This window comes from Mesoplodon bidens (assembly GCF_964165515.1).
Source record: "Mesoplodon bidens genome assembly, chromosome: 5".
Lineage (NCBI taxonomy): Eukaryota > Metazoa > Chordata > Mammalia > Artiodactyla > Ziphiidae > Mesoplodon > Mesoplodon bidens.
Window position 1 is genome coordinate 4,772,562 of NC_138161.1, and position 13,137 is coordinate 4,785,698.

Sequence of the window (13,137 nt, forward strand, 5' to 3'; positions counted from 1 at the left end):
GTATCTTAGCAACCTCCCACCTTGCTGAGGCCTGTGACTTTGTTTGTCATTCACCCCATCCTCTGCCCACAAAACCCTGCAGGACTAGAGGTATTTAGGTGATTTCAGGATGCCTGCCACGACCCTGACTTCCCTGCATATCTGCTCCCACTTCACTTTTGTGGCTGAGTATTTTCCAAGTTTTCTTGCAAAATCAGCTGCAATGTTAAAGAATAGTAACAATATATATTCTATCAAGCCCTTTTGGTTATTTTGTAGTATGAGCATTATTTCAGGATATCTAGCCTGCACATTGCCATGAACAGAATTCTGCTACTTATTTTTATTTTTATTTTTTTGCGGTACGCGGGCTTCTCACTGTTGTGGCCTCTCCCGTTGCGGAGCACAGGCTCCGGACGCGCAGGCTCAGCGGCCATGGCTCACGGGCCTAGCCGCTCCGCGGCATGTGGGATCCTCCCGGACCGGGGCATGAACCCGCGTCCCCTGCATCGGCAGGCAGACTCTCAACCACTGCACCACCAGGGAAGCCCCTGCTACTTATTTTTAACCTATAATAATATTGTTTTGTTTTCATTGTATTATGGCTACTCCCCTTGGTTGAGAATTCTGATTTCCACTTGTGTTCATGGAAGATGTGGTAAAGGGTGCTTAGCTTCAGAGCTGGTTGGATTCAGTTGTTCAATGCTGTCTTCAAGAATTGGGTTTCTTGTCATCTCTATGCTGTGTGTGTGGGGGGGGTTTAATTGAAGTATAGCTAATTTACAAAGTTCTGTTAGTTTCAAGTGTACAGCAAAGTGATTCACTTATATATATATATTCTTTTCCATTATAGGTTATTACAAGATATTGAGTATTGTGCTATACAGTAGGTCCTTGCTGTTTATCTATTTTGTATATAGTAGTCTATATATGTTAATCCCAAACTCTTAATTTATATCTCCCTCACCCCACTATCCCCTTTAGTTTGTTTTCTATGTCTTTGAATCTATTTCTGTTTTGCAAATAAGTTCATTTGTACCATTTTTTTAGATTCCGCATAAAAGTGGTATCATTATGATATTTGTCTTTCTCTCTCTGACTTACTTCATTTAATATGATAATCTCTAGGTCCATCCATGTTGCTGAAAATGGCATTATTTCATTCCCTTTTATGGCTGAGTAGTATTGCATTGTATATATGTACCACATCTTCTTTATCTAGTCATCTGTCAGTGGACATTTTGGTTGTTTCCATGTCTTGGCTATTGTAAATAATGCTGCAATGAACATTGGGGAGCATACATCTTTTCAAATTAGAGTTTTCTCCAGAGATATGCCCAGGAGTGGGATTGTAGGATCATATAGTAACTCTAGTTTTAGTTTTTTAACGAACCTCCATACTTTTCTCCATAGTGGCTGTGTCAGTTTACATTCCCACCAACAGTGTAGGAGGGTTCCCTTTTTCTCTACACCCCCTCCAGCACTTGTTATTTGTAGACTTTTTAATGACAGCCATTCTGAATGGTGTGAAGTGTATGCTGTGCTTTTTGGTGGAGGAGCTATCTTCATCCTGGTACTAGGTCCCTGGTGATGGAAAGATGGCTATCAACTGTTCCTGTGACTACTTGCTTCTTCTTCCTCCAAGCACAAGGAAGAGGGTCTCTGGAAGCTCCAGCAGAAGAGTAAAAAAATACCAGCTTGGGGCTTCCCCGGTGGTGCAGTGGTTGAGAGTCTGCCTGCCGATGCAGGGAACACGGGTTCGTGCCCCGGTCCGGGAAGATCCCACATGCCGTGGAGCGGCTGGGCCCGTGAGCCATGGCCGCTGAGCCTGCGCGTCCGGAGCCTGTGCTCCGCAACGGGAGAGGCCACGACAGTGAGAGGCCCGCGTACCGCAAAAAAAATAAAAAATAAAAAATATACCAGCTTCCCCACCCTGACCCCAAACCTCCGAAACCCTCTCTTCCAAGTCTCACTGGCCAAAAGTGGGTTGTGTGTTCTCCCTGAAGCACGAATTTGGGCAGGGAAGGGATTCAGCTGCTGAGCCAGACACTGGCCACGTGCTCCCCTCTAGCAGTGGGGTGGAGTTGGCTCCCCAAGCCGGCGATCTGCTCCTGGGAGATGTGTAAACTCCAACAAAAGTTCGGGAAAGTTGCCAAAAGAAGGGAAAATGGATAGTGAGAAAACAACCACAAGAGGGATGAAGGTACAGACACGCATACCGCCTGGTGTGTAGGTGGACGTTGGGGTTGGCTGGAACAATGGTGCCATTCCCAGAGGGCTCCAATTACGCTATTTAAAACAGAAATAAGTGAGTCGCCACCAGAAGACCACCTGACCTGACCTATCTGCTGGAGACGGTCCTCAAGGGTCTTCTACTTGGACAACCTGGACACCAGTGATGGGAGAGAGACGGAAAGGGCTGGGGCATATGCAGGATGGTCTCCTGTTGTGGATATAAGGATGGGAGCCAAAGGAGAGGGTGGAAAGAACTTATTAGGAAAGTCCAGCCCCAGGTCACCTGCTCAGGAAGGAGTGCTGAGCCAACGCAGCACGTGACTTGGAATGAATTGGGCTTTCTTCTGCTTCTACCTGACTCTAAAACAATCCACGTTAATTTGCGTATTGCAAACAGCATTGAAAAGAGCCTCTTAAAAAGAGGCAAGATTTATCTTACCCTCTTTCCTCACCCGCTGTCTCTTGCCTTAGGTGGGCGGGAAGACCTCAAGCCACTCTTGGGGACGTTCTGAGGGAGGAGGAGGGACTTGGGACCTGAGGGCAGGGAAGAGCCGCCCAAGAGGACTGGGGAGGGTGCTCGGCGCAGAGGGCTGCGTCTTGGGCTCTAGTGTCCGGGCCAGCGGCCCTTGGGAGCAGACTCCTGGGTCCTCTCCGAGGGCACAGAGGCCAAGCGGGTCCCCAGCGCCAGGGCTGGGCCGGGTCGTACCAGACTCGGTCAGCGCTGCCCAGAATCTCCCTCCTGAATCCAGACTTGAGTGTTCGGGCGCGAAGCGCCGGCGACCGGCTCGGTCCAGGGGAAGTGGGGAGGGAGATGCGCTCTCCCCCAACCTTAAAAGGCCGGCTGGGGACGGAAGCGTCCCCGGGCTCCCTCTGGGTCCCGCCGAGAGCACGTCCCGGGCTTTCCCAGGAAGAAACCCCTCCTCCTGCCGCCCCGCCCGGGACAGCCGTTCCGGTCCGTCCCCTCCCCCTGCCCGAGGTGACCCGGGACCGGCGCTTGGGGGTGTCACCCTGGCCACTCGGACACCGCCTCCCGGATTAAAGTGAGAGCCGGGGAGGATCGGGGACTCCGAAGGAGGCGGAGGAGGGGACGGAAGGCAGAGGGGCGGGGAGCTCCGGGCCCCGAGCTCCGCAGGTAAGCGGCGCGCGCGGTGGGCTCTCTGGGCGGGGTCGGGGGCTGGGGGTCCAGGGTGCGAGGGAGGCCCTGGGCGCCCCCCGCGCTGGGTGGGCGCAGCGGGAGGTGAAGCCAGGTGTGAGCAGCTCCTGCCCGACAGGTGCGTCCTCCCGCCCGCGGGACGCACGGGGCTGAGCCGAGCAAAGCGACCTGCGTGAGGTCAGGAGGGCTGCGCGCGCCTGGGACGCCTTGGCGCGCGGGTCAGAGGTCCCCGGCTGCCCCGCTGGCATCAGTCGCCCGGGACAGGTCGCCCTGCGGGTCCTTAGCCAATTGGTAGGAGACAGGCGTGCCGCGGGGTCCCTCGGGGTGGGGCCCCTCGGCTGAAGTCGGCTCCTGCTGCCCTGTCCTCTGGGCCCCGAGCTGGGGACGAGGAAGAGGGAGGCTTGTCCCTCCGCTTCTTTGTTTTGGGAAAATCTCTGCAGCCCCGTAGTGTTACCTGAACTCCTGCTTCTTGGTTCCCTCCCGGAGTAGGGAGAAACTGGAAACTCTCTGAGATGCCGGGAGCGATACGGCCGGCGCGGCGGGGACAGGCCCGCAGGGTCCCCGGGCGAGGTGCTAACGGCTCGGTAGCCCCGGGAGGGCACTGCCCACAGCCCGAGCCCCACTGCGGAGACCCGGAGGCGACGATCAGGGCTGGGCAGCCCGGACACCGGGCACCCCCGCCCCGGGAGGAGTGGTCCTGGTCTCTAGGCGCACGCTGCCTGCCAGGGACAAGGCCAGGCACCCGGGCGCTTCGGTCCATGGCAGGACCCCGGACCGGGGCCGGGAGGCTGACCGCGCCAGCCACATAGTGGGCGCCCTTACCGCGGCTTCGTGGGCCCTGCGGAAGAATTGCCTTATGGCCCCAAATTGCGTGCTTCCAGGCCCCAGAGGGACTGGCTGCAGGTGGCCGCCGGCACTGGCTTGAGCCCGGGCTTTGGCGAAGGGCCCGCCCCGCCGAAGGGCACAGCGCCGTGATCCCGAATCCCGAATCCGTTTCACTTCCGTTCCGGACGCCCAGGAGGCGGCGGGCCTGTCAGGTGGAATCCCAGTGGATCGTTTGGGAGGGAAAGGATTGCGACCCAAGGTCTGCCTATCGGGCTGGGGCGCCCCAGCGCTCTGCCTCCAGCCTGCGAAGCCCGCCCGGATTGAAGCCCGCGCGGTAGTCCCCGGGCCGAGTACGGTAGGGGGCACACCCGGGGTGCCAGTGCATCCAGGCATTGCTGGCGCTCACGGCAGCAGACAGCCAAACAAATGACGGAAAATTACAAAGGCTGCTAAGGAGAGTTTCAAGGTGTTTAGAAAACCTGACGTGAGGGGAGGGCTGTCGACTTAGCCTGGGAGGTGGGAGAAGGCTCTCCCAGAAGTGAGGATGGTGCTAACACCCCACCGCACCCGGAGGAGAAAGGGGGCTGGGAGCGTGCGCAGGGCTTACACAACCAAGGGACCTGGGGGCGCAGGCACTGCTGCTGCTGAGTGAGGTGGAGGGGCTGGGGAAGCCAGGGATCACTGAAGGGATGCTCCCCTTCCTCAGCTTTACCAGAGGCGGGGCAGGCCTGCGTCTCCCCACCCCGGCCAAGCTTACTGGACCCCGGAGGTCAGGTTGAAAGGCCAGGGAGCACCAGCAAGCACTCAACACAGGAGTCCGGGAGTTGGAGATTGGCTGCGGACACACCTCCCTCTCTGCTTTGAAAAATATCACCTGGTGAGCAGCAGGGGGCTTTGTCCTTGATTCTGAAGTCTGTTTGGTCCCCAGCAACGTCTTTCTTATTGACGCCTCCAAGGTCAGTCTTCTAGCAAGTTTGTGTGGTTGCCAGGAGCCTACAGAGCCCAGGAGATGGCGTGGAGCTTGGCCCCCTCGCACCCTGGGCTCAGTCGCCTTAATTGTAGGAGAAAGTTGGACCGCACTGGTGCTATCATGATAACAGCAAATGTGGATGTGGCGTTTTCTTCCAGCCAGGCATCGTTCCACGCTCTTTATGATACATTTAACTCAGGTGAGAGGAAACTGAGGCAGAGGGGTGACATAACTTGCTCCAGGCCCCATGACCTGTAGGGAGACCTGGGGATGCAGGCAGGCCACCTGGCTCCAGGGAAGCTGAGTGATGCCTGGACCCCTCATGGGAGAGGGGCTTGCTCGCCAGCCAGCCTGGCTTCCCCATAATCCAAAAGCAGAGCCCCACCTGGGCTCCGTGCTGCCCGCTTCCGGGGTGACCTGGGCAGGAGAGCCTGGGGCAGTGCAGAGGGTTGACCTCCCTGGGTGATGGGGCCAAGGGTGAAAATGTCTTGCAGGCAATGAAGCCTAGACACACAAAGGACATTACGTCGGTTGTCAATATCATCATCCTGTAAGCATACTGACTGCGACTCTGGGCCTGGCCTGGGGCACGGGGTTCTCTCAGGATGTGCAAGCCAGGGCTCCGGGCTGGTGTCTGTCACTCTTTTCCATCTAAGCCTGGGGCAGGAGTTCTGGGGGGCTTTGTAACCATTTGGGGTCATCGCCTTGGTTTCAACTGCTGCATCAGACTTGGAAGGAACAGGAAATCTATTTTTTCTAAGCCCCCCAGAAAGTTCCAGTCTTGGGAACCAGGGGTCATGCCTGAGCCTTAGGCAGGGAAGTAGAAAGGAAAGGCGACTGCCTCAACATGGTGTCTGGTCAGCCTCGCTTACCTAAGGAGGGGAAGCTGGCCCTGCTTGAGTGGGGGACGGAGAAGGGGCCCTCAAGTCCCACATACCCATCCGCCCTCTGCCGCTCTCACAGCTCTGGGTCTCCTGGGGTGCCGCTGCTTTCCCCACAGTTGCTGAGCCTCTGCTGCCCTTGCTGGTCCCTCCTTAGTTTCCAGGGCACCTGCCAGGGGACCCCTGCCACTGGGCCGGCCCCAGGACAAGCTAAGTGGCCTCTGGGGAGAGAGAGCAAGGGCGTCACACACCTGAGTGCTGAGATGTGAATTGGGCCAGGCTTGGTGAGTCCCTTCCTAGCTCGGGGATGGGGAGCCCTATACATAGGCCATCTTGGGGAACCCTGGCTTGCAAGCCCCCCCGGGGCTATAGGCCTGGGTGTGTGAGAGGGGACTCCGGGTGACCCCTGTGTCATTAACCATCCTGGTCCCAACTGCACATGGAGTAGCAAAGGGCTCAGCTGATCGCACAGGCAGTTCCAGGGAACAACCCAGAGACAGAGCTTGAGGTCAGGAGGAAGGGCAGGGGACCTAGGACCCGGTGTGCCCTGGTCAGCGGTCAGGAGGAGAGGAATTGGGAGAGTGAAAAATGTCACGGGCAGCCTTAGAGGCATCCAGGGAGGGCGGCCGATGCTGATATTCTGGTGAGGGTGTGTGTGGGCAGCTCCTGGGACTGTAAACTGGATTTTGAAGAGGGAAGGTGACCCAAAGACATGCTTTTTTGCTCCTGTTAGAGGCAAGTCAAGGAGAAGAAGGGAAGGACTTGCTGCGGGTGGAAACTGCAGGCATTTAGCTTGTGTGCACCATCAGGCATCAGTGGGGTGGGGCAGGGTGCAGGAGGGGTGAGGGTACAGAAGTGTGACATGAAAGCAGGAAACGTTTGAAAGGCACCAGCTGAAGTCTAGAAACTCATGCGAGGGCCGAGTGGACGGAATCGTCGGGAGCCCAACCAAGTAGGCCTGGGAAGAGAGACCCCGGCCTTCCAGTGGACGTCTGTTAGAGAAATATTTTCTAGAGAGCGCTGATCTGGAAGACGAGACTAAGCCCAGGCTTTGTGATTACTTGTTTGTATGGGACCCCCATGTCAGAATCCCTTTAAGGTCCTCGATTTCCAAGGGGCCCTCCCGGCAGGGCTCACACCTGGCCTCGTTGGAGACTTGATCTGTACGTGGGGCACATGGAGCCTGTGTTTTCTAGGGATGCGTTTGGAGTTTATCCTTTGCATTTCCCATCAAAAGGAATAAAAGATCGTCATGTCTGGCCTCGCAACTGAAGCTTAATTTGGTTCTAGAATGTGCTGGAGAAACGACCTTCCAGTGTTGGATCAAACTTTTTTTTTGGTTTGAGGAACTGTTTTCTCTTCCAAGGCAACCCAGTCGATATTGAAACTTTCTCATTGTTGGAAACTTGGTTTCCCTGGATTGTGTTAAATCTGCCTTCCTGATATTTCTGACCAGTTTGATCCTGGATTCTTCCTTTGGATTTTCACAGAAAAAAACTGAGTCCCCTTTCCACACAGCAGTCCCTTAGCTGCTCTCATTATGTTATTCCTGAGGGCTCATCATGTGAAGGGCACGGTGCTAGGACACGTACACACTTAATCCTGGCAAAAACCCCATTGACGTGTTATGCCCATTTCACAGATTGACTTGGGCAAGTTCTTCAAACCTTAGACAGTGGCTTTTACACTTTGTCGAGGCCTCCTCCCTCCTAGAGGGATTGGGACACCTCTCCGGCCTGTCTGTCATATTCGGCATGCAGTCAGCTCTGTACACCTGGACCTGTGAGGTCACCCACATCCTCAATTTGGAGGCTGTTTTTGTCCAGGTGCAGGCTTTCCGGCACTCTCTCTCTTAAATTTCATCTTACTCATTTGGCCTTTGGGATGAAAAAAAAAATATATATATATATATGGGAATGCTTTCTTTGTATGGTACAAAGCTAGATTTGAAAAAAAAAAAAAAAAAATAAGGACCAGACCCAATTCCTGCCCTAAAAAGTTTGTAATCTCGTTTGGACCATGAGGCATTCATAGAAAAAGAAATTTGGATGATGCAGGCAGTACTTCCGAGCTTCTGTCTCTCTCTCCCTCTCCCTCTTTCTCTCATTCTTGTGTCAACCACAGTGTGTGCCATTTTTCTGATGGTCTTATACTTGTTTATATTGAACTGTTACTTAAATCCACCACAGTCTGTTACCTTCCCTCTAACAGTGCATTTTGTCCCCAACAGGACACGAAAACATCTTTACATGTAAGGTGATTTTGTGCAGTGGTTGAGGCATAAGGGGTTCCACTGGTCATGGATCATCGGAGAGGGAGTATCTGTTGGTGTTGCTTGCTTTGGAGTTTGCAGAAGGGATACTGAATCTGAGGTCAAGGGAGGTGGAGCTTCTTTCACCCATCACACCTCATCACACCACCAGCGTCTCGAAAGTACCCGGCGGGGTCCAGTGCAGGAGCCCCTGTGTGAACCGTGTGTCAGGGGAAATTCAGTGGAGACTTCATTATAGGGAAAACCCCTGACCCCCCGGATGTGGGTCAGTATCTATGAGGCTGACCTCATTTGCGTTGGTTTGGTAGTTTTCAAAATAAACCTCCAGCAAATGCATTCTGAGGTCCAGAGGAAAGACACTACAGTATAAGGAGAGGCTCTTCTTGTTTGGAAATAGCTTCATTACTTCATGGGAAGCTGGTAGGATTCCACGGCACCATCCTGTTGAGTGGTGGCCGGGCAGGTGACTCGAGGCATGAGTCAGCCCTCTGAAAGGAGAGCCCGGGGTGGCCCGGGACAGCCGTGCTCTGTTGTGTGACTCAAGTGGGTGAAGTTGGAGCGGGACCTTGCCGGGAACAAAGAGGAGGACCAAGCTTTGGCACACATGCTCTTTGTCGCTTCAAGGAAAAGTGCTTCATTGAGGCTGGCTTTCTGGAATCGAGGACAATCATGTGTCCTTTAACTGACAGGAAAGAACATTGGAGAAGCAGTGTTGTCTCTCACCATCTGGGTTGTCTTGCTCCTTTCAGAAACCAGTTAGAGATTTACTATCTTGTGTGGGCGTGGAATTGCCTGTTTCTAAGATGAACCATGTGGAATGTGATCTCCTGGTCCTTTTGGGCAGCAGAGCGTCTCCCGTCAGGTCCAGTTCCCGAGGGAGACATTTCCCCCTTCCTTTGTCTTTGGCCACAGAGAGTTAGAGGTGGCACGACTCTCGTCTTTCCTTCCCAAGTCCATGCAGCCGATCTGGGCACACTTGGTGTTCTGGGTTCTAAGGGTTTGTGGGCCGTGGGATCGCTGGGTGAGATAGGATTGTGCTGCGGTTACTTCTGGGTCCTGGGCTTTCACGGGACAATTCCCGGCCGCGTTCCCGGTGCCCCTTGAGCTCCTGGCTTCCTAGTCTCCCGCAGTTAGGGATCTTGAATGAATAGGGAGCGTGGATTTCGGGCATTGATTCATCACTCCTTTCAGAGGGCTCTTAAACTGGGAAAGCCGCCAGTGGGATCAAATTTTCATTTCCTGAAACTTCAACCAACCCTATAACTGGCGAGAGGCTCACGGAGTGACAGCCACCGAGGGCAGAGAAACCAGGGGTGAGAATGTTCGCTGGGGCAGGACTCACCTGAAACTAATCCGAGGAAGGTGCGAGCTTTTCCTGCTTAGACTAGAGGATATTGTGTTGCTGTAAAGTCTGAGAACACTCTCTCTTTACAGAGCAGACGTAGGAAAGGTTATTAATATGTGATAATCACACCCACTTAAAGGCTTAAACGTCATATATATTCTGAATGGTGATCTCTTCCTCCTGTATATTGCTCAGGTTTATTTCCTCATGCTCGGAAAAGTGTTGACTCTTTTTTAAAATCTTAAAACAATCTTAAACCTATCAGTACAAACTGGTTCTTTTATTTTATCTTTGCATGAAGAGTAAATAAATGATCTGCTGCGTCTTTCTCGTGACTTGTTCAACGAGGTTTCCTGAGATTAAATCTCAGGAAATTAATCTCAGATTTCCTGAGATTAAACAGCCATACTTATATTTTTATTTTTAGCAAGTTAATGTTGGTTTTTTTTTTAACATCTTTATTGGAGTATAATTGCTTTACAATGGTGTGTTAGCTTCTGCTTTATAGCATAGTGAATCAGCTATACATTTACATATGTCCCCAGGGTTTTCTTTTTTTAATGTAATGAGTCAAAGAAGAATTTCGCTCTGGAGTCAGAGACACAGTGCCCGGCAGGAGCTGGCTCTGTTGCCTTTGGCTCCACTGGATTTTCAGAGCCGGTGGGGTTGGTATCTTGAGCACCCTTTCCAGATGCAAATCTGCAAATCTGCAACTGCTACCGATCAGGCCCATCCTGCCTCTGTGGGCTGTTCAACGTTTATCACCTTTATGATCACTTTTTTTTTTTTTTTTGGCTGCGTTGGGCCTTTGTTGCTGCACGCGGGCTTTCTCTAGTTGCGGCGAGTGGGGGCTACTCTTCATTGCGGTGCGCGGGCTGCTCATTGCGGTGCCTTCTCCTGTTGCGGAGCATGGGCTCAGTAGTTGTGGCTCGCGGGCTCTAGAGCACGGGCTCAATAGCTGTGGCACACGGGCTTAGTTGCTCTGTGGCATGTGGGATCTTCCCGGACCAAGGCTCGAACCCGTGTCCCCTGCATTGGCAGGCGGGTTCTTAACCCCTGTGCCCCCAGGCAAGCCCTTTATGCTCACTTTCATTTAACAAAAGTGTACGTAGCACTTCCTGTGTGCCAGACACTAAGAACTTCTTTATCAACTCATTTTACGCCCCTGACAACCCTGTAGTGGGAGCTACCATTAACCCCTTTTGCAGACAAGGAAACCAAGGCCCAGAAACATTAACTGAGTTGCCCCAGGTCACAGGTAGTGAGTGACTCAGCTGGGGTTTGGATCCAGAGTCTAGTCATCGTGCTGTCGGCATCTGCTGTGTGCCGGGCACTTTACAGATGAAAAATGATCAGACCTGATCTGGCCAGCTCTGAAACCCAGAGCTTTCTCACTGTGGATGGGGTCCTGTGGAGGTGTGATTGTGAAGGCCGTTTCTTGGAGTATTGTTTGGTCAATTCAGGGCAGCCAGGGGTGTTGGACAAAGGCCATTATTTGCTTATGATGGGAAGAGTGACGTCATATAAGCCTTTACTATAAAACTTTTTATGTTGATGGTCTTTCTAGATACTACTGTTCACAAACGTCAGCAAACAAGGTGACCCAGGGCTTTCTTTTCATTACCGATATCCTTAGAAACCACCCAAATGGTTAGTTCTGAACTTCTTTCTTTTCTGGATTTGGGATAGTGAGAGGAGTAGCAGGCGGGTATGGGTGTGTTTTATGGAATTTCTAAATATATTTGTTTATTAAGATTGGGGCGGTTCCGTATGGATTATTTGAAAAGTCAGGTGTGGCCTCCATGTGGGTCTAAGCTCTAGACCACCTGCTCCACGACGGGGTCGGTGGCTGCTCTGTTGTCCCAGCGGATGCTCTGCAGAGTCTTACCACACCTGCCATGGCCTGGGCACATGAGGCGTCTGCCTGTGCCCTCGCGTTAAATCCTCACTTGAGCAATCCAGTGCGATGGCTGCGTCCGCTTCTGTCCGAGATTCAGAGAGGTCAGTAGCCCAAGGACACCTCAGGGTGTGGCAGTGCCAGGGGTTGACCCGGATTTTTGCCTTCCTTCACCGCCACCTGACTCAACGGTCTATAAGTCCCTGTGCACGTTTCTCTCTTCCTGGATTCTCCTTTTGGTGGAGGTGACGTCGGGGGAGTCTGGGCCTCCCGGTGGGAGCTGGGGGAGTGCTGCGGGCCCTGAACTTAACAAGCAAGTGGGTCCCAGTCTTCTTCAGGATGAACAGCTGCAGGAGGAGGTGGTGAGGTGAAGGCAAAGGTGAGCAGGCAGAACCGCCATGGTTCTGGTGAGAGGTGATCCTTCTACTGCATTCTCGATTCATCGTCTGCAAACTCACCGGTACGGAAATAGCACAGTCTTGTCCTTGTTTCTTCTAGGTCAGCTTGGACGTTCCAAATACCTCCCTTCACCTGATGCTGCTGGTAAAATCAGGATGGCTTTAAACTCAGTAAGTGGTTAATCATTACTTTCCTGACCTTTCCTCTGTTCCCGGTTCCTTCTGTTATTTCCAGCTATGTGTGTGGGTCGGCATTTTAAGAACTGCTTGCAGGACTGCCTTTGCTCCCTGGATGCTATGAAGGCGTCTTGGGGTGAGAGGTGAGCAGGGGTTGGGCGGGGGGAACCATGTGACAGGGAAGTCTCAGAGCTCTCGGAGGGGGTGTGGATGTGTGATTCCCCCCTGGGCCTCTTCTCTTCGTGCTCAGATTGGGGGTGGGGCAAGGGACAGGGGTGAGGGTGTGTGGACAGATAGAGGCAGGACAGAGGTGAGAGGGAGTGAGTCCTGGGGAGAAAAGCGCGCTTGGGATACCGCCGGCCAGCAGAGCACAGAGTAGCCTCCTTGCTTCCTGGTAGCCTGGGACAGGCTATGGCTGCATGGGACATTGGGCTGGCTGTCCCTCTCCCTGAGACCCCCCCAGCCCACAACACACACACTTTGGAGACAAATGCACCATCTTTATTCCCCATCCCATCTCACTCATCGTCTTATACCTGGGAATAAGTGCATTTAGTAGTTATTCTACTGGTTAATGACAAAATTCTCTCTCTTCTATCTGGAAAATAGACGTTTGCTTCCCCTGCCCCTTTACTTAGTAGTATGTATTTAATTATACTAGAGCCTTTTTAAATTTTAAATCCACAGCACAGGAATTCACTGGGCCGAACTGCCGTGACTGCTCCCATCTTTCCTTGCCGTGGGAAGGACGGCACGTTCTTAGATGCTTCAGATAGAGGCCAAACGCCTGTGCTGCTTTTTAGCCTCTGGTTCCCCCATTTAGATGAGAGATTACACTTCGTACTCCCTTTCTGTTACTGCTCTGGTTTCGAGTGTAATCTTCCATTGGTGAGTTATTAAACTCGCATTTGGCCCATTGCTTTCTAATCACGCTGCCCTGGAGGCCCTGTTTAAAATTCTCAGCATCAAGTCGCCTCTGCTCAGAATACTGGTCCTCTCTGAGCT

The 13,137-nt window shown here is 53.0% G+C and overlaps 1 protein-coding gene across 7 annotated transcripts in view; it reads left to right on the forward strand.

Moving 5' to 3' along the window:
• The first annotated feature begins 3,298 nt into the window (after positions 1–3,298).
• Positions 3,299–13,137, forward strand: part of TMPRSS2 (transmembrane serine protease 2) — a 35,079-nt gene continuing 25,240 nt past the window's right edge. For 3 of the 7 annotated variants that reach the window (XR_014015974.1, XM_081235696.1, XM_081235701.1), the window contains exon 1: positions 11,947–12,126. Coding sequence is in view for 6 of the 7 variants with exons in the window: in XM_081235696.1 (XP_081091822.1) it covers positions 11,956–12,126 (171 nt within the window). In the remaining variant the exon portion in view is untranslated. The other 4 variants (XM_081235697.1, XM_081235699.1, XM_081235700.1 and 1 more) reach the window with 4 other exon arrangements.